Source organism: Nerophis lumbriciformis, linkage group LG20, assembly GCF_033978685.3.
Source record: "Nerophis lumbriciformis linkage group LG20, RoL_Nlum_v2.1, whole genome shotgun sequence".
Classification (NCBI taxonomy): domain Eukaryota; kingdom Metazoa; phylum Chordata; class Actinopteri; order Syngnathiformes; family Syngnathidae; genus Nerophis; species Nerophis lumbriciformis.
In genome coordinates this window covers 33,484,925-33,507,500 of record NC_084567.2, presented here as the reverse complement: position 1 = coordinate 33,507,500, position 22,576 = coordinate 33,484,925, and the positions used below count along the sequence as shown (strand labels likewise).

General features: G+C 39.8%; 1 protein-coding gene across 2 annotated transcripts in view; it reads right to left on the bottom strand.

Moving 5' to 3' along the window:
* wdr7 (WD repeat domain 7) overlaps positions 1-22,576 on the bottom strand; it is a 244,008-nt gene that overhangs the window by 21,895 nt on the left and 199,537 nt on the right. For both annotated transcript variants that reach the window (XM_061980833.2, XM_061980834.2), the window contains exons 24-27: positions 20,741-20,927; positions 3,275-3,392; positions 1,345-1,494; positions 1,086-1,168 (exon numbers count right to left, since the gene is read on the bottom strand). In XM_061980833.2, coding sequence (XP_061836817.2) covers positions 1,086-1,168; positions 1,345-1,494; positions 3,275-3,392; positions 20,741-20,927 — 538 coding nt within the window. The remainder of the gene's footprint in view (positions 1-1,085; positions 1,169-1,344; positions 1,495-3,274; positions 3,393-20,740; positions 20,928-22,576) is intronic.

Below are 22,576 nucleotides of genomic sequence, written 5' to 3'. Positions count from 1 at the left end.
CTAGATTTCATACAATGACATCCTTCAGCAAAAATCAACAGGAAGTTGGCAATTCCCCCTTCAAAACAAAATTTTAGTAAAAACAGTCACTTTTGCCTCTTTGATGTGTAATTTCACCCCTTTAACATGCTTCAAAACTCACCAAACTGGACACACACATCAGGACTGGCAAAAATTGCGATCTAATAAAAAACCCAACCCCAAAACTCAAAATTACGCTCTAGCGCCCCCTAGGAAAAAACACAGACAAAACTGCTTGTAACTTCCAGTAGGAATGTCATAAAGACATGAAACAAAAATCTCTATGTAGGTCTGACTTAGACCTAGATTTCATACAATGACATCCTTCAGCAAAAATCAACAGGAAGTTAGCAATTCCCCCTTCAAAACAAAATTTTAGTAAAAACAGTCACTTTTGCCTCTCTGATGTGTAATTTCACCCCCTTAACATGCTTCAAAACTCACCAAACTGGACACACACATCAGGACTGGCAAAAATTGCGATCTAATAAAAAACAACAACCCCAAAACTCAAAATTGCGCTCTAGCGCCCCCTAGGAAGAAAACACAGACACAACTGCTCCTAGGAAGAAAACCCAGACAAAACTGCCTGTAACTTCCAGTAGGAATGTCTTAGAGACATGAAACAAAAACCTCTATGTAGGTCTCACTTAGACCTACATTTCATATAATGACAACCCCCAGCAAAAATCAACAGGAAGTTTGCAATTCCCCCTTCAAAACGGTCACCTTTTTTCAAACATTATCTCCTCTGAGCGTGTTTGTCGTGTCGGCTTCAAACTAGCACAGGAGAGAGATTGAACCCTCGTGATTAAAAGTTGACCAAAGAGTTTTAATTACTGCTCCGGTTTGGATTTTATGTGCCGTCTAAGTCGGTCCCGGCCACCACTGCTTGCAGCTTTAATTGTATTGTGTTCCTCCTCCACATTACAACAAACATTGTAACAAACAACATAAACACACCCAGGGCTTCCATTTTAAAGGCATTTAGCATTTGAAACACATTGTTTTTGCTTTCAATTAGTATTTGAAAAGTGTCAATTCTGACGCACAAACCAACATACTTGCAGATAGCAGGAAAACACTCTTGAAGTCCTTTCTTCTTCACCAGAGAACCTTCAATACAGTACATGATGATATCCATCACCTGATGACAAAAACAATACAGAGGGTAAGGAGGTACCACTGATACATTGACCAGCTTTGTATAATTCTGTACTACAGTATTGTACATTTAATTTTACCATCTATCAGAGATGTTCAGCTCTAGCGAACCGATTGTGCGTTATTAACAACTTCACACAGATGATTCAATATATGCACCTCAACAAGCAAGTCTACAACATCTCCAGGCATCTTCTCGACCAGGATGTCAATCACTCTCAGTATTTCAGTCTTGGCTCGAGCCAGAGTGGTGGTGTGAACGTTCTGTTGCGACTGAGAATTCGCCTGGGCGGCATTGAAACGATGCACCTGCAGCAAAAAACAAAACAAAACATGAAAAAACCGATTGATTGTGAAAAAACAAACTAACAAAAAACCGGTGATAAGGCAAAATATGATTTATAATACACTATATTGCGTAAGTATTATAAGTATTATAGTATATGAACTTGAAGTGCCATCCCATTCCTAACCCATAGGGTTCAATAAGATGTGGGTCCACCTTCCGCAGCTATTACAGCTTCAACTCTTCTGGGAAGGCTGTCCACAAGGTTGCGGAGTGTGTTTATAGGGATTTTCCACCATTCTTCCAAAAGCGCATTGGTGAGGTCACACACTGATGTTTATGGAGAAGGTCTGGCTCTCAAGTGTCCGTTTTAATTTATCCCAAAGGTGTTCTATCGGGTTCAGGTCAGGACTCTGTGCAGGCCAGTCAAGTTCACCCACACCAGAAACTGTCATCCATGTCTTTATGGACCTTGCTTTGTGCACTGGTGCACAGTCATGTTGGAGGAGGAAGGGGCCTGTTCCAAACAGTTTGTGGAATTGTCCAAAATGTTTTGGTATCCTAAAGCAGTGGTTCTCAACATTTTTTTCAGTGATGTACCCCCTGTGAACATTATTTTAATTCAAGTACCCCCTAATCAGAGCAAAGTATTTTTGGTTGAAAAAAAGAGATAAAGAAGTAAAATACAGCACTATGTCATCAGTTTCTGATTTATTAAATTGTATATAAATTGTATAATATTTCTATTTGGAAAAAAAGATATAAAAATAACTAAAAACTTTTTGAAAAATAAACAAGTGATTCAATTATAAATATGTCCACAAAAAATCTAGCTGTCAACACTGAATATTGCATTGTTGCATTGCAATGAATGGAATAGCTTACTTGATTTTATGTTCAGTTTACATTCATATTTTGTTGAAGTATTATTCAATAAATATATTTATAAAGGATTTTTGAATTGTTGCTATTTTTAGAATATTTAAAAAAAAATCTCACGTACCCCTTGGCATACCTTCAAGTACCCCCATTTGAGAACCACTGTCCTAAAGCATTCAACGTTCCTTTCACTGGAACTAAGGGGCCAAGCCCAACTCCTGAAAAACAACCCCACACCATAATTCCTCCTCCACCAAATTTCACACTCGGCCCAATGCAGTCCGAAATGTAGCGTTCTCTTGGCAACCTCCAAACCCAGACTTGTCCATCAGATTGCCAGATGGAAAAGCGTGATTCATCACTCCAGAGAAGGCGTCTCCACTGCTCTAGAGTCCAGTGGCGACGTGCTTTACACCACTGCATCCCACGCTTTGCGTTGGACTTGGTGATGCATGGCTTAGATGCAGCTGCTCGGCCATGGAAGCCCATTCCATGAAGCTCTCTGCGTACTGTACGTGGGCTAATTGGAATTGACTGTGCAGAAAGTCTTTGCACTATGCGCTTCAGCGTCCGCTGACCCCTCTCTGTCAGTTTACGTGGCCTACCACTTTGTGGCTGAGTTGCTGTTGTTCCCCAAACTCTTCCATTTTCTTATAATAAAGCCGACAGTTGACTTTGGAATATTTAGGAGCGAGGAAATTTCACGACTGGATTTGTTGCACAGGTGGCATCCTATGACAGTTCCATGCTGGAAATCACTGAAAGTGGCCCATTTTTTCACAAATGTTTGTAGAAACAGTCTTCATGCCTAAGTGCTTGATTTGATACACCTGTGGCCGGGCCAAGTGATTAAGACACCTGATTCTGATCATGTGGATGGGTGGTCAAATACTTTTTTGGCATTATAGTGTGTTTCAGGCTCACCTCTCTTGCAATGGTGGTGATGAAGGCAGGGGGCCGGGCGGTTGCGATAAGAGAGAGGGCATGTCGGGCGGAGCGAGCTGAATCTGCCGGCGGGTTGAGGGGCAAACCCATGGTGATACTACACATAGAAAGACAGGAACATAAATTGAAATTGAAATTTTTAATGATGAATTTAATCTTTTCTGACTTGTAAAATGTTGTTACAGCATTGGATACTTTTGTTAAACAACGTCAAATCATAAGGTTCATGCATTTGGGCATGAGCTTGCACATAGTTTTGGATGCCACTTCCTGTGGGAGTATTTTTGTAATTGTGAGGAATCAGTGACATCACTGATTGACAGGTCTACTAATGTGGGCATGTCTCGTATGCAGCCTGCTCCTAGTAATGGTCGCTGGATGCATATGCAAAAGTGCAATATATTTATCTGTACACTAATCACAACGAGGTCGGGGTACCGAAGCCAGTTCAGTAAACATTAAAATCTTTTGGTGACATGCAGCATGACTGCATGGGTGTAGTCTTAAGAGCAAACCAGAGAAAGAGCGAATGGGAGAGTAAGAAAAGGTGTGAGGGAGTGAGAGAGACTTACAAATATATGAAGTGAGGAGATTAGTGGGCAGCTTATAATGTCAAGGCTAAGTCAATGGGAGCCATTCACCAGACAACAGCATAATGGACTCCCACAATGCAACAGGAATTAGACACACACAACACACGCGCACACCCGAACAGCTGGCCCCACCCTTTCGCTAAGTGTGTGTGTGTGAGGGGGGCGAGCAAGGCCACCTTGTTAACAAATGAGTTGGGAGGAGAGAAAGAAGAGGGCGTGATGGGCGGACGGACAGCCGAGGCGCACGATTCATCTCCTGCCATTACAGATGGCGGCCACGGATCCTATTATTAACATGAGTAATATATTAGCAATAAATCAGCAACGCTGAAATGTTTAATTTCATTTATGGCGGTGGCTGTAATTGAAAACAGTCACGATGTTGATATAAGGCAGCGGTGAAGGGAGCTAATTGCACTGAGAAGCAATGAGGTTAATGACCAACATTAAGTACATGTAATGAAATGATCTGGATTATCATTAAAGTCACTGGAGATCACTCACTCAATATCTCTCGCTCACACACACACACACACACACACACACACACACACACACACACACACACACACACACACACACATATATAGGCGCCCATCTACATTTCTGCACGTGCACTGCAAAAACTGAAATAAGATGAAATATCTCAAATAAGGGTGATATTTGCTTATTTTCTGTCTGATAAGATAATTCTTCTCACTAAGCAGATTTTATGTTAGAGTGTTTTACTTGTTTTAAGGGTTTTGGTCCTAAATGATCTCAGTAAGATATTACAGCTTGTTGCTGAGATTTGATGACCTATATTGCGTAAAACATGCTTGGAACTAGAATATCAACTGTTGCAAAGCTGTGTCATCAACACTCACAAGTATAAAACTACTTTTTTTAAAGTAATAATTTCTTATTTCAAGCATGAAAAACAAAAATCATGATTTTGACACAATTGTGTCTCATAATTAAAACGGATGACAGCCAAATGGACTTTGCTGTTTTATTTTCAATGAATCAATAGAACATACGTACTTATATAGTAGTACACTTGTTATTAGTGAGAATATACTTATTCTAAGGTATTTTTGGGTTCATTGAGGTTAGCTAATTTTACTTGTTTTGGAAAGTCTCGACAAGCCACATTTTTGTCTATTGGCAGATAATTTAGCTTAGTTCAAATAAAATACCCCTCATTTTTGTATTTTTTTTTCTTGTTTTTGAACACTGACTTTTTGCAGTGTGGGTGCTCAGTGTGTGTGTATTAGTGTTGTCCCGATACCAATATTTTGGCACCGGTACCAAAAGTATTTCGGTATTTTTCTAAACAAAGGGGACCACAAAAAATGTCATTATTTGCTTTATTTTAACACCATTTTTTTTTACGGTACATTAAAAATATGTGTAATATTGCAATTTTGTCCTTAAATTAAATAGTGAACATGCGAGACAACTTGTCTTTTAGTAGTAAGTAAACAAACAAAGGCTCCTAATTTAGTTACTCACGTATGCAGTAACACAGTGGTCCCGGTACCGGTCCGCGGACCGATTGATACCGGGCCGCACAAGGGAAAAAAAAAAAAAAAAAGTTTTAATTTTTTTTAATTTTTTTATTAAATCAACATAAAAACACAATATATACACTATATATCAATGTATATCAATACAGTCTGCAGGGATACAGTCTGTAAGCACACATGATTGTATTTCTTTATTAAAAAAACAAACAAACAAACAAAAAAAACAACCCCCCCCCCCCAGTAACATATTGTGTCATTTACCATTCTATTATTTTGTCAACATTATTAAGGACAAATGGTAGAAAATGAATTATTAATCTACTTGTTCATTTACTGTTAATATCTGCTTACTTTCTCTTTCAACATGTTCTATCTACACTTCTGTTAAAATGTAATAATCACTTATTCTTCTGTTGTTTGGATACTTTACATTAGTTTTGGATGATACCACAAATTTGGGTATCAATCCGATACCAAGTAGTTACAGGATCATTGGTCATATTCAAAGTCCTCATTTGTCCAGGGACATATTTCCTGAGTTTATAAACCCATCCATCCATCCATCTTCTTCCGCTTATCCGAGGTCGGGTCGCGGGGGCAGCAGCCTAAGCAGGGAAGCCCAGACTTCTCTCTCCCCAGCCACTTCGTGGAGGCGTTCGGGTGGCATCCTGACCAGATGCCCGAACCACCTCATCTGGCTCCTCTCGATGTGGAGGAGCAGCGGCTTTACTTTGAGCTCCTCCCGGATGGCAGAGCTTCTCACCCTATCTCTAAGGGAGAGCCCCGCCACTCGGCGGAGGAAACTCATTTCGGCCGCTTGTACCCGTGATCTTGTCCTTTCGGTCATAACCCAAAGCTCATGACCATAGGTGAGGATGGGATCGTAGATCGACCGGTAAATTGAGAGCTTTGCCTTCCGGCTCAGCTCCTTCTTCACCACAACGGATCGATACAGCGTCCGCATTACTGAAGACGCCGCACCGATCTGCCTGTCGATCTCACGATCCACTCTTCCCTCACTCTTGAACAGGACTCCGAGGTACTTGAACTCCTCCACTTGGGGCAAGATCTCCTCCGCAACCCGGAGATGGCACTCCACCCTTTTCCGGGCGAGAACCATGGACTAGGACTTGTACCGAGTACAGGAGCGTATCTAGTCGATACTACTATGATTACGTCAATATTTTTTTGCATCACAACATAATCTTGGGGGGGTTACCCACATCTGTGGTCCTCTCCAAGGTTTCTCATAGTCATTCACACCGACGTCCCACTGGGGTGAGTTTTTCCTTGCCATTATGTGGGCTCTGTACCGAGGATGTCGTTGTGGCTTGTGCAGCCCTTTGAGACACTTGTGATTTAGGGCTATATAAATAAACATTGATTGATTTTTTTTTTTTTTAAATGTATATTATGTTTATGAACTCAGGAAATATGTCCCTTGACACATGAGGACTATGAATATGACCAATGTATGATCCTGTAACGACTTGGTATACGATTGATACCCAAATTTGTGGTATCATCCAAAACTAATGTAAAGCATCAAACAACAGAAGAATAATCACACTATATTAGTCTATTTATACCTGCATTGTCCTTTCCATCCTTACACTTTCCATCATTGTAACTGAGCTACTGTGTGGAACAATTTCCCTTGTGAATCATTAAAGTTCGTCTAAGTCTAAGTCTAATAAGTGATTATAACATTTTAACAGAAGTGTAGATAGAACATGTTAGAAGAGAAAGTAAGCAGATAATAACAGTAAATGAACAAGTAGATTAATAATTCATTTTCTACCACTTGTCCTTAATAATTTTGACAAATTAATAGAATGAGAAATGACACAATATGTTACTGCGGCTAAATTAGGAGCCTTTGTTTGTTTACTTACTACTAAAAGACAAGTTGTCTTGTATGTTCACTATTTTATTTAAGGACAAAATAGCAAAAAGTGTCATGTCTGTGTAATCATGTTTTGTCTTAGTCATGTTTTGTTTAGTTATTGGACTCTTTAGTTTCTGGCTTTTCACTCCCTTGTCTTGTTTCCATGATTACCCATTAGTTTCACCTGTTCCACGTTTGGACTCATTGTGCACTCTTGTTTATCACCATTGCAACCCATTAGTTTTCACCTGTCACGTCACGCACCTGTTTCACGTTTTGAGTCACGCACCTGTTTTCGTTAATCATGTCTGTAGTATTTAAGTTCAGTGTTTTCAGTTTGTCTTTCTGGTGACATCCCCGCATTTATACTCTCCACACACTTATGACCCTTGCTGCGCTTTTTCATGCCGTTTTTTCATCCAAGTAAGTTTTCTTTATTTCAAGCCATAGTTTGCAAGTTTTGTTTGATTGTTCATAGTTTTTGCCTTTGTGCAAGTATTTGGTTTCATAGTTTGTTCTCCGCCATTGTGCGTGCCTTTTGTTTACTTCCTTGTTTTGTAGTTTAAATAAAAATGTACTCACATTCCCGTCTCGCCCGAGCCAACTTTCCGTTGCATCCCGGAAAAGCAAACACCCAGGACCAAGTCATGACAAAAAGAAACATATGTTTAATGTACCCTAAGATTTTTTGTTAAAATAAAGCCAATAATAAAAAATGTTGTGGTTCCCTTTATTCAGAAAAGTACCGAAAAGTATAAAAATAATTTTGGTACCAGTACCAAAATATTGTTATGGGGACAACACTAGGTGGTATGTACGACTATTAAATTAAAGGGGAACATTATCACCAGACCTATGTAAGCGTCAATATATACCTTGATGTTGCAGAAAAAAGACCATATATTTTTTTAACCGATTTCCGAACTCTAAATGGGTGAATTTTGGCGAATTAAACGCCTTTCTAATATTCGCTCTCGGAGCCATTTTCTCAAACACCGAGTCAATTCAGCTATGTTTTTTTCCGTTTTTTCGACTGTTTTCCGTACCTTGAAAACATCATGCCTCGTCGGTGTGTTGTCGGAGGGTGTAACAACACGAACAGGGACGGATTCAAGTTGCACCAGTGGCCCAAAGATGCAAAAGTGGCAAGAAATTGGACGTTTGTTCCGCACACTTTCCCGACGAAAGCTATGCTACGACAGAGATGGCAAGAATGTGTGGATATCCTGCGACACTCAAAAGCAGATGCATTTCCAACGATAAAGTCAAAGAAATCTGCCGCCAGACCCCCATTGAATCTGCCGGAGTGTGTGAGCAATTCAGGGACAAAGGACCTCGCTAGCACGGCAAGCAATGGCGGCAGTTTGTTCCCGCAGACGAGCGAGCTAAACCCCCTGGATGTCTTGGCTCACACCGTCCCTTATGCCACCGAAGATGATCAAGAGAAGAATATCGACCCTAGCTTCCCTGGCCTGCTGACATCAACTCCAAAACTGGACAGATCAGCTTTCAGGAAAAGACCGCAGATGAGGGTATGTCTACAGAATATATTAATTGATGAAAATTGGGCTGTCTCCACTCTCAAAGTGCATGTTGTTGCCAAATGTATTTCATATGCTGTAAACCTAGTTCATAGTTGTTAGTTTCCTTTAATGCCAAACAAACACATACCAATCGTTGGTTAGAAGGCGATCGCAGAATTCGTCCTCGCTTTCTCGCTCAATAGCTTCAGTTTCTTCTTCAATTTCGTTTTCGCTACCTGCCTCCACACTACAACCATCCGTTTCAATACATGCGTAATCTGTTGAATCCGTGTGAAATCTGAGTCTGAATCCGAGCTAATGTCGCTATAGCTTGCTGTTCTATGCGCCATGTTTGTTTGTGTTGGCATCGCTATGTGACGTCACAGGAAAATGGACGGGTGGTTAAAACGATGGTTAAAATCAGGCACTTTGAAGCTTTTTTTAGGGATATTGCGTGATGGGTAAAATTTTGGAAAAAACTTCGAAAAATAAAATAAGCCACTGGGAACTGATTTTTAATGGTTTTAACCCTTCTGAAATTGTGATAATGTTCCCCTTTAAATGCCACAACAGGGAGTCTCTGACCGTGATCACTTCTCCTTGACGCAATCAGTGGAAGGAGTTATGTAGTGGATGCTTTGCACACTTTGCACACAATCAGCGCCAGTATTTCCACCGCCTCCAATATTTGCCTGTAAGCTCCATTTTTTTAAATCAAATTTCATGTCTATAATTAGGTCTAAATAATAATACTGGGGTGAAAAGTACAAATAAAAAAATAACCCTTTACTCGACATCAGCCTGCTTTCACAGCCACTATTAGGCTGACATTATCCAGTCAATAACGACAGCCCCCCCCCCCCTCCGTATTGATTGTTGTGTGTGACGCAGCGGACAATAACATCAGTCGCATTGTGTGTGAGTCATTGGTGGCAGAAATCAACACCGATACTGGCTTGACAGGTTAAGTGTCTGACTTACAGACTGGTAAACTCGATGGGTTACGTACTAACTGGCGACCTCCAATGTGTTTCCCTGGCTGGTTAACAGCTGATTATGAAGACAAAGCGAAAGGAATTAAAAAAAAAAACTGTTTAAAGTACAATGTAGTATCACATTTTAGTTGGTTGTTGTGTTTATTTATTGACATATAACATACATTTTTGTTGCACGTTATACACACTTTCAAATGAGACAAACACAAAATTTAGCCGCCTAGGCCAGGGGTCGGCAACCCGCGGCTCTAGAGCCGCATTAGCGCCACCCTAATGGCTCTCTGGAGCTTTTTCAAAAATGTATGAAAAATGGAAAAAGTTGAGCGGAAAAAAGAATCATTTTTGTTTTAATATGGTTTCTGTAGGAGGACAAACATGACACAAACCTCCCTAATTGTTATAAGGCACACTGTTTATATTAAACATGCTTCACTGATTCGAGTATTTGGCGAGCGCCGTTTTGTCCTACTAATTTTTGCAGTCCTTGAACTCACCTTGGTTTGTTTACATGTATATCTTTCTGCGACTTTCTAGGACGTGTTTTATGCCACTTCTTTTTCTGTCTCATGTTGTCCACCAAACTTTTAAGGTTGTGCATGAATCCACAAAGGTGAGTTTTGTTGATGTTATTGACTTGTGTGGAGTGCTAATCAGACATATTTGGTCACTGCATGACTGCGAGCTAATCGATGCTAACATGCTATTTAGGCTAGCTATATGTACATATTGCATAATTATGCCTAATTTGTTGCTATATTTGAGGTCATTTAGTTTCCTTTAAGTCATATTAATTCAATTTATCTGTATGTAATATGGCTTTTAATTTTTTGCGGCTCCAGACAGATTTGTTTTTGTATTTTTGGTCCAATATGGCTCTTTCAACATTTTGGGTTGCCGACCCCTGGCCTAGGCAATGTGACCATTTAAAAATAATTTCTATCACATAAAGGAAAAATAAAGGGAAAGTTAAAGTACCACTGTGGTGAAATTACTCACAGCGTTTGACCCATCCCCTTGTTCCCCCCCATTGGTGGCCGAGGGGAGCAGTGAGCAGTGAGCGGTGGCCGCGCTCGGGAATCATTTTGGTGATTTAACCCCCAAGCAGGGAGGTAATGGGTCCCATTTTTATAGTCTTTGGTATGATGCAACCTTGACGTCTGTTGATTTTGTGTCTAAATAATAAAATACAATTATGGAATCAATTACATTATAAACAGTACAGTTTGGACATACCTTCTCATTTCAATGTGTTTTCTTTATTTTCATGACTATTTACATTGTAGATTGTCACTGAAGGCATCAAAACTATGACACATGTGACATGAAAACCCTTTCAGGTGACTAGAATGTGCAAAACGGTATTCAGAGCAAAAGGTGGCTATTTTGAAGAAACTAGAATATAAAACATATTTTCAGTTATTTCACCTTTTTTTTTTTTTGTTAAGTACATAACTCCACATGTGTTCATTCATAGTTGTGATGCCTTCAGTGACAATCTACAATGTAAATAGTCATGAAAATAAAGAATTGAATGAGAAGGTGTGTCCAAACTTTTGGCCTGTACTGTATATCCCATATTTTTAAAGGCCTACTGAAACCCACTACTACCGACCACGCAGTCTGATAGTTTATATATCAATGATGAAATCTTAACATTGCAACACATGCCAATACGGCCGGGTTAGCTTACTAAAGTGCAATTTTAAATTTCGCGCGGAATATCCTGCTGAAAACGTCTCGGTATGATGACGCCAGCGCGTGACATTTTGGGACAGCATGGTGGCCAGCTATTAATTTGTCTGTTTTCATCGCAAAATTCCACAGTATTCTGGACATCTGTGTTGATGAATCTTTTGCAATTTGTTCAATGAACAATGGAGACAGCAAAGAAGAAAGATGTAGGTGGGAAGCGGTGTATTGCGGCCGACTGCAGCAACACAAACACAGCCGGTGTTTCATTGTTTACATTCCCGGAAGATGACAGTCAAGCTTTACCATTGGCCTGTGGAGAACTGGGACAACAGAGACTCTTACCAGGAGGACTTTGAGTTGGATGCGCAGACGCGGTACCGTGAGTACGCATGCAGCTGCGGCTTCCAAACATTTGATCGCTTGCCCGTACGTGCGTGCCGCTATGTGCATGTCACATACGTAACTTTGGGGACTTTGGGGAAATATATGTGCTGTATGAACTTTGGGGAGGTGAACGGTACTTTGGGCTGTGGGATTGAGTGTGTTGTGCAGGTGTTTGACTTGTATTGGCGGGTTATATGGACGGGAGGGGGGAGGTGTTTGTTATGCGGGATTAATTTGTGGCATATTAAATATAAGCCTGGTTGTGTTGTGGCTAATAGAGTATATATATGTCTTGTGTTTATTTACTGTTTTAGTCATTCCCAGCTGAATATCAGGTCCCACCCGCCTCTCACAGCATCTTCCCTATCTGAATCCTCTAGTCCTTCACTCTCACTTTCCTCATCCACGAATCTTTCATCCTCGCTCAAATTAATGGGGAAATCGTCGCTTTCTCGGTCCGAATCGCTCTCGCTGCTGGTGGCCATGATTGTAAACAATGTGCGGATGTGAGGAGCTCCACAACCTGTGACGTCACGCGCATATCGTCTGCTACTTCCGGTACAGGCAAGGCTTTTTTTATCAGCGACCAAAAGTTGCGAACTTTATCGTCGATGTTCTCTACTAAATCCTTTCAGCAAAAATATGGCAATACCGCGAAATGATCAAGTATGACACATAGAATGGACATACTATCCCCGTTTAAATAAGAAAATTGCATTTCAGTAGGCCTTTAATGCATCTTTTTTTTTTGCTGCTCAGGCCGTTCGAAATTCCAAACTCATGCAACGGAAAGAAAAAATAATATAAAAAGCTGCATGAAACTTTGATCACCAGGGGGTGATCAAGGGTGATGGGTCAAATGCAGAGGGTAATTTCGCCACACCTAGTGTGTGTGTGACAACCATTGGTACTTTAACTTTTTTAATTAACAGTCTGCCTTGGAGTTTTTGTGTCTTTTTTTGTGGTTATTTGCTAAAACTATTCATGGCAACTGAATGATAATACTTTTCACTGCACGATATCAAATACATATATTTTTATAACTGTTTTTTAATGTATTAACAAATAATGAATACAAGTACTAGGGATGTCCGATAATGGCTTTTTGCCGATATTCCGATATTGTCCAACTCTTTAATTACCAATACCGATATCAAGCGATATATACAGTCGTGGAATTAACACATTATGCCTAATTTGGACAACCAGGTATGGTGAAGATAAGGTACTTTTTTTTTTTATTAATAAAATAAGATAAATAAATTTAAAAAAAATTCTTGAATAAAACAAAAAGTAAAACAATATAAAAACAGTTACATAGAAACTAGTAATTAATGAAAATGAGTAAAATTAACTGTTAAAGGTTAGTACTATTTGTGGACCAGCAGCACGCACAATCATGTGTGCTTACGGACTGTATCCCTTGCAGACTGTATTGATATATATTGATATATAATGTAGGAACCAGAATATTAATAACAGAAAGAAACAACCCTTTTGTGTGAATGAGTATGGGGGAGGGAGGTTTTTTGGGTTGGTGCACTAATTGTAAGTGTATATTGTGTTTTTTATGTTGATTTAATAAAAAAATAAAAATAAAAAAAACAAACCTACCGATAAAAAAAAACATACCGATAATTTCCGATATTACATTTCTTAACGCATTTATCGGCCGATAATATCGGACATCTCTAACAAGTACTCATACTTGTGGGTTACCCACATATGCGGTCCTTTCCAAGGTTTCTCATAGTCATTCACGTCGACGTCCCACTGGGGTGAGTTTTTCCTTGCCCTTATGTGGGCTTTGTACCGAGGATGTCGTTGTGGCTTGTGCAGCTCTTTGAGACACTTGTGATTTAGGGCTATATAAATAAACATTGATCGATTGATTGATTGATACTGTAGCATTGGTGTCTGTGATTATGTAACATTTTCACCCTTCAAGCGATTTTATAGTATTTGAGGGGCTTTTATTTCTAGTTGATGTGCTTTGGAAGTGTTACAGGTGTTGCTAAAATGGCATGACCTTCATCTTTTTTTTTTAAAGAGACGAGCTCAGTAGGTAAATCGGCAAGCTGCAGGCCAGCGAACCTCTATTGAAATGTATAAAATGTGTGCGAGTCTTCCACACTGGGGGCTTTTTTCCATTCTGTGCCTATTGAAAAAGGATTAACACACACACACACACACGCTCACATACACACACGCGCTCACACACTCACACACTCCCAGCCAGCTCTGTAAGGAGTGTATTGACGACTAGAGTGTAACAGGGACAAAGAGCCACACAGAGGTTCAGCTGCACAGAAATACAAGCTTTCAGGCTGTTGTACATTCAACTCTGCCTTTTGTCTTTTCTGCTTAAAGTACAGGAATAGTGAAGTGAACATAATTAAAAGAAGCGCTGTGTGACACGTGTTGTAAGAATGTTGTGAGTGACTACTCTGAAGCCACAGCATCTTTTCAAAAATGAAAAAAAAACAGTATGCTTTTTCCGGACTAAAGTATGTATAACAGTAATGATGTGCTGTGAGTGTTGTGCAGTTATTCTGTTTGGGTTTTTGAACAAACATAAAAGGAAAGCGACAGAAGAGGATTCCTGATATGATCTCATAACTAGATGAGGCAATTCCTGAAGGAATTGCGTGTGAATGTGCCAATGCTGAAGTTGAACTGAAATTCTGGATTTTGTTTTTTAAGTTAAAGTTAAAGTAGCAATGTCACACACAAACTAGGTGTGGTGAAATTTGTCCTCTGCATTTGACCCATTCCCTTGTTCACCCCCTGGGAGGTGAGGGGAGCAGTGGGCAGCAGCGGTGGCCGCGCCCGGGAATCGTTTTTGGTGATTTAACCCCCAATTCCAACCCTTGATGCTGAGTGCAAAGCAGGGAGGTAATGGCTCCCATTTTTATAGTCTTTGGTATGACTCGACCGGGGTTTGAACTCACAACCTACCGATCTCAGGGCGGACACTCTAACCACTAGGCCACTGAGTAGGTGAATTTTAGAATTGTTGTTCAACGGAATTCCTAGACTTTTGGGAAAACTGGGAATTTTTCCAGTTCAAAAAAGAACTTTGTTTTTTGTCCTGATTAAGAGGAAGGTTTTGACGGTGGAACGGTTGAAGTGGGTTGAAAAATGTGGGAGGAGTAGTCGCCAGAAATAAAGGGTGGAAATAGGGCTTTGGAAAACCAAGAATTCTGGAAAATCCTGGAATAATTTTTTTTTTTTGGAATTGTTGAAGTAAAGCACACCATTCTCAAACAGGCTGAATATTTTGAAGTTGGAACAGTTTGAATCAGATGAAAAATGTGGGAGTTGTGGAACTTTGAAAAATGTCCCATTGATTTCAATGGGAATTTCCAAACAATTTGGGAAAAGCGGGATTTTTTGAAAATGTTAAAAAAAAACTTGGAATGGCCTGAATGAGTTGAAATAGTTGGTTTTGGAATTTTTCAAATGTTGAAGTAGTAACATGTTGAATTGAGAAATGGAATTACGGAATTCCTGGAATTTTGGGAAAACTGGGAATTTTTCCAGTTCAAAAAACAACTTTGTTTTTTGTCCTGATTAAGAGGAAGGTTTTGACGGTGGAACGGTTGAAGTGGGTTGAAAAATGTGGGAGGAGTAGTCGCCAGAATAAAGGGTGTAAATAGAGATTTGGAAAACCAAGAATTCTGGAAAATCCTGGAATTTTTTTTTTTTTAAGAATTGTTGAAGTAGAGCACACAATTCTCAAACAGGCTGAATATTTTGAAGTTGGAACAGTTTGAATCAGATGAAAAATGTGGGAATTGGGGAACTTTGAAAAATGTCCCATTGATTTCAATGTGAATTTCCAAACAATTTGGGAAAAGCGGGATTTTTTGGGGAAAATGGTAAGAAAAACTTGGAATGGCCTGAATGAGTTGAAATAGTTGGTGTTGGAGTTTTTCAAATCGGTCAAGAAATGTTGAAGTAGTAACATGTTGAATTGAGAAATGGAATTACGGAATTCCTAGAATTTTGGGATAACTGGGAATTTTACCAGTTCAAAAAATAACTTTAATGTTTTTTGTCCTGATTAAGAGTAATGTTTTGACGGTGGAACGGTTGAAGTGGGTTGAAAAATGTGGGAGGAGTAGTCGCCAGAAAAAAGGGTGGAAATAGGGCATTGGAAAACCAAGAATTCTGGAAAATCCTGGAATTTTTTTTAGAATTGTTGAAGTTGCGCACACAATTCCCAAACAGGCTGAATATTTTGAAGTTGGAACAGTTTGAATCAGATGAAAAATGTGGGAATTGGGGAACTTTGAAAAATGTCCCATTGATTTCAATGGGAATTTTGGGAAAAGCGGGATGTTTTTTTGAAAATGGTAAAAAAAACTTGGAATGGTCTGAATGAGTTGAAATAGTTGGTTTTGGAATTTTTCAAATCGGTCAAGAAATGTTGAAGTAGTAACATGTTGAATTGAGAAATGGAATTACGGAATTCCTGGAATTTTGGGAAAACTGGGAATTTTTCCAGTTTTTTCCACAACTTTGTTTTTTGTCCTGATTAAGAGGAAGGTTTTGACGGTGGAACGGTTGAAGTGGGTTGAAAAATGTGGGAGGAGTAGTCGCCAGAAAAAAGGGTGGATATAGGGCTTTGGAAAACCAAGAATTCTGGAAAATCCTGGAATTTTTTTTTTTTAAGAATTGTTGAAGTAGAGCACACAATTCTCAAACAGGCTGAATATTTTGAAGTTGGAACAGTTTGAATCAGATGAAAAATGTGGGAATTGGGGAACTTTGAAAAATGTCCCATTGATTTCAATGGGAATTTTGGGAAAAGCGGGATGTTTTTTTGAAAATGGTAAAAAACTTGGAATGGTCTGAATGAGTTGAAATAGTTGGTGTTGGAATTTTTCAAATCGGTCAAGAAATGTTGAAGTAGTAACATGTTGAATTAAGAAATGGAATTACGGAATTCCTGGAATTTTGGGAAAACTGGGAATTTTTCCAGTTTTTTCCACAACTTTGTTTTTTGTCCTGATTAAGAGGAAGGTTTTGACGGTGAAACGGTTGAAGTGGGTTAAAAAATGTGAGAGGAGTAGTCGCCAGAAAAAAGGGTGGAAATAGGGCTTTGGAAAACCAAGAATTCTGGAAAATCCTGGAATTGTTTTTAGAATTGTTGAAATTGCGCACACAATTCCCAAACAGGCTGAATATTTTGAATTTGGAACAGTTTGAATCAGATGAAAAATGTGGGAGTTGTGGAACTTTGAAAAATGTCCCATTGATTTCAATGTGAATTTCGGGAAAAGCGGTATTTTGACGGTGGAACGGTTGAAGTGGGTTGAAAAATGTGGAAGGAGTAGTCGCCAGCAAAAAGGGTCGAAATAGGGCTTTGGAAAACCAGGAATTCTGGGAAAATCCTGGAATGTTTTTGAACTTGGAAAAAGGGTAGCTTAATTTCCCAGAATGGTGGAATGTGTTGAAGGTGGAATGGTTTAAATCGGTTGAAAAATGTGGAAATGGTGGAAGTTTGAAAAATGGCCAATTCATTTTGAATGGGAAAAATGCCCCGGAAAACCTGGAATTCTGGGAAAACTGGGAATTTTTGGAATTTGCCAAGGGAAAGCCCGTAATTCCCGGATAGGCTGAACAGTTTGAAGTTGGAACGGTTTGAATCGGGTGAAAATGTGGAAGATAGAGCGCGCCAAAATCTGGAGAAGAAGAAGAAGTTGAAGTTGAATAATAAATAGATGAATTTTGATATAGAAAACCATATGTGTGAATACTTTGGCGCATTCACACAATTAAATGGTTTGACTCAATGAGTCATCCACAACTTTCGGATTGACAAAGCATTACCACAGGAAAATAGTCTAACCAGTGCCTCCATGGAAATTCCCCCCTCTACCTCAAAGTACTACTCACCCCCAAATCCTCCACTCGACACCTCCGCTCTGGACAGGCTAACCTCCTCCAACCTCCGCCGATCCCAGTCTGTGGAACGTTCTCCCTGACCACCTGAGGGCACCACAGACTGTGGATGCTTTTAAAAAAGTATTAAAAACCCTTCTTTTTAAAAAAGCCTTTTTTTTTTAAATTTAGATATATGCATACTTGTTCTAGCTATTTGGTTGTTCTAGTTTTTATTTTTATTTATTTTTTTATTATCTTTTTATTTTTATTTTTTTAATACACTGTAGCACTTTGAGGTTGTTTACTCAATGTAAAGTGCTTTTTACAAATAAAATCTATTATTATTATTTATTTATTTTTTCATGCTTTATGTCTTAATTTTGAGGCTGTCACCACTTTTAATTTAATTGTGTTTTTTTCTCCTTTATGCACACAAACACACACAAATACACAAACACACACCCACTCCACACAGGCAGCAGACATATCCATACTCATTTTCCAAGAGTGGCGCATCTCAAGTTACAGCCTTAACATAATTAGTGCATGCAGACTATAGAGATTTCTGCAGAAATGATGACACATACATACAGTGTGTCAGGCTCACACACTAGATAAGGATTGTGGACTCCAGTCTTCTGCAGTGACAATTTTATTTCTAAAAACCTGACTGTGATCTCTGTCCTATAACACTTCTGACAACTAGAATCCATAAAAATGCGTGATAGGATGTGTAATCTTCAGCATAAAAAAGCATGTACCAGTATATCTTTTTAGGAAGTGGTCATTTAACCGAGGCTCATGAACACAGACAAAAAAATGACGTGTCAGTGCAACACAGACGTCGTTACATCATAGTAATGCTCCGCAATCAGATTAAAGTCTCGCTGCCATTTTAGTGCGTCAGCTCTCTGTTGTCTAAGTACTACCGTCAGTGTGCAATGAAATCTTTAAATATTGTTTCTTATTTATTTTGATCAGAAACCCCCAAAAAAATCTTTATATTTTATTAATTCACTGATCTCAAATCAGCTGTTTATATTGTGGGAAAGCGGACGTGAAAACAGGCTGTCGACACGTCACTCAGGTCCGCCTGACATTCGGGAGATTTTCGGGAGAAAATTTGTCCCGGGAGGTTTTCGGGAGAGGCGCTGAATTTCGGGAGTCTCCCGGAAAATCCGGGAGGATTGGCAAGTATGGAGGCAGATGATCAAATACATATTACCAGGTTCCAGTGGCGGGCCGTGCGTTTCCCACCTAGGCCTTCAGTGATGTCCGACTTCAATGCTTACCTCTCAAAATAACATAATTGATGTCACCACGTGACCATTGCTGGAGAAATACTATACAGGAACACCTTTACGCACTACTGTGTATTAAATAACCTCAACAGTGTTCAAAATGGGTTATTTTCTGGCGTAAAGAAGATAAACAAACAGCAAAAGTTGTTAGGTCAGCATTGTCGCAGTCAGTCCACGACATGTAAGAGGGCAAATAAATCCATAAAGTAGTATTAGTACTGTATTTTTGGGACTATAAGGCGCACTTAAAATCCTTTCATTTTCTCAAAATTCAACAGTGCGCCTTATTACCCGGTGCGCCTAATGTACGTATTAACTCTGGCTGTGCGAACCGACCTCGAAGCAATTTTATTTGGGACATGGTGTAATGATAAGTGTGACCATTAGATGGCAGTCACACATAGGCGATATTGTGTGGACTGGAGGATGAAGTCTGTTCAATTGACTTAAGCGGATTATCCATACATGGTAATGGTTTACCCAAAGTGCTTTGCCCTGGTACGCCGTTGCAGTCCGATGATGTAATTAGAGATGTCCAATAATATCGTACTGCCAATATTATCGGCCCATAAATGCTTTCAAATGTAATATCGGAAATTATCGGTTTCAAAATTATCGGTATCGGTTTCAAAAAAGTAAAATGTATGACTTTTTAAAACGCCGCTGTGTACACGGACGTAGGGAGAAGTACAGAGCGCCAATAAACCTTAAAGGCACTGCCTTTGTGTGCCGGCCCAATCACATAATATCTACGGCTTTTCACACACACAAGTGAATGCATGCATACTTGGTCAACAGCCATACAGGTCACACTGAGCGTGGCCGTATAGACAACTTTAACACTGTTACAAATATGCGCCACACTGTGAACCCACACCAAACAAGAATGACAAACACATTTCGGGAGAACATCCGCACCGTAACACAACATAAACACAACAGAACAAATACCCAGAAACCCTTGCAGCACTAACTCTTCCGGGACACTACAATATACACCCCCCGCCTCAACGGTACTTTTTCTTTGTTTGTTTGTCATAAAAGAATACAGTCATGTGTGCTTACGGACTGTATTCCTGCAGACTGTATTGATCTATATTGATATATAATGTAGGAACCAGAAATATTAATAACAGAAAGAAACAACCCTTTTGTGCGAATGAGTGTGAATGAGTATAAATGGGGGATGGGAGGTTTTTTGGGTTGGTGCACTAATTGTACGTGTATCTTGTGTTTTTTATGTTGATTTAATAAATAAAAAAAAATATATATATATATATTTTTTTTTATTTCTTGTGCGGCCCGGTGGTTGGGGACCACTGGGTTAAATTGTCTATAGCACTCACCATTAATACATTGAAAAATGTACAGTTAATACATGTCAATACATGTATTGGTATCGGCTGATTTCACTCATGGATGATTGGTATCGGAATCGGCAGAAATGTGTAAAATAAGTCTTCAGGCAAAATCTACACCAAGAGAGAGTTGGTTAAGTCTCCGAAATCCCCTTGTCACATTTATCAATGCGTACTAATTAATCATGTGTTCTCAAATAAAATCCTTCAATATAAAAATAGTATTTCAACAATAGCAATTGAATCATAGTTCATTCTCTCGCCTACCCCTTCTATGAATAAATTAATATTTAAAGTGTGTTATGACTCACTTGGCCAGCTGCTTTTCAGCATCAGCACAGAGCTCCAGCAGTCCCATGAGCACTGCCGACACGTCCATGTACGGCTCCCACACGGTGAATCCTCGGCCGATCAGATCGATGGCAGTGCGGCGGATGGTGCTGTGGGGCGGCAGCTTTGGGCTCGGCGGCTGCAGCAATAGGAAGGTCAGAGCCTTGCCTGAGATGGTAAAACATAGAAACAATTCAAATTGCATCATAAATCAAAATGAAAAGTGTTAATACCACACAAAAAAAACACAGCTTGCATTAGTACTTAATATTTAGTTTATTAATGGACCCAATGAGTGGTTTCAAACTGATTATTTTACCCTGCCAAAGAGAAACTGCGAGATGCAGTCAATCACAATCTGTAATGGAAAGTGAATAGGTTTAGATTGGAGATGTCCGATATTATCGGCCGATAAATGCTTTAAAAAGTAATATCGGAAATGATCAGTATCGGTTTCAAAAAGTAAAATGCATGACTTTTTAAAACGCCGCTGTACGGACTGGAACACGGACGTAGGGAGAAGTACAGCAGTTGCGTCTCCCAGTCATACTTCCCAACCCTCCCGATTTTCCCGGGAGACTCCCGAATTTTAGTGCCCCTCCCGAAAATCTCCCGGGGCAACCATTCTCCCGAATTTCTCCCGATTTCCACCCAGACAACAATATAGGGGGGCGTGCCTTAAAGGCACTGCCTTTGCGTGCCGGCCCAATCACATAATATCTACGGCTTTTCACACACACAGCCATACAGGTCACACTGAGGGTGGCCGTATAAACAACTTTAACACTGTTACAAATATGCGCCACACTGTGAACCCACACCAAACAAGAATGACAAACACGTTTCGGGAGAACATCCGCACCGTAACACAACATAAACACAACAGAACAAATACCCAGAAACCCTTGCAGCACTAACTCTTCCGGGACGCTACGATATACACCCCCCGCTACCCCCTACCCCCCTACCTCAACCTCCTCATGCTCTCTCAGGGAGAGCATGTCCCAAATTCCAAGCTGCTGTTTTGAGGCATGTTAAAAAAAAATAATGCACTTTGTGACTTCAATAATAAATATGGCAGTGCCATGTTGGCACTTTTTTCCATAACTGGAGTTGAAGTTGTTCTCTTATTTTGGAAAACCTTGTTTTTGATTGATTGATTGATTGAAACTTGTATTAGTAGATTAGACATCCGCACCGTAACACAACATAAACACAACAGAACAAATACCCAGAAGCCCTTGCAGCACTAACTCTTCCGGGACGCTACAATATACACCCCCCGCTACCACCTACACCCCCCCCGCACCCCCCACCCCACCTCAATCCCGCCCACCTCAACCTCCTCATGTCCCAAATTCCAAGCTGCTGTTTTGAGGCTGGTAAAAAAAAATAATGCACTTTGTGACTTCAATAATAAATATGGCAGTGCCATGTTGGCACTTTTTTCCATAACTGGAGTTGAAGTTGTTCTCTTATTTTGGAAAACCTTGTTTTTGATTGATTGATTGATTGAAACTTGTATTAGTAGATTAGACATCCACACCGTAACACAACATAAACACAACAGAACAAATACCCAGAAGCCCTTGCAGCACTAACTCTTCCGGGACGCTACAATATACACCCCCCCCACCCACCCCACCCCACCTCAACCCCGCCTACCTCAACCTCCTCATGTCCCAAATTCCAAGCTGCTGTTTTGAGGCTTGTAAAAAAAAATAATGCACTTTGTGACTTCAATAATAAATATGGCAGTGCCATGTTGGCACTTTTTTTCCATAACTTGAGTTGATTTATTTTGGAAAACCTTGTTA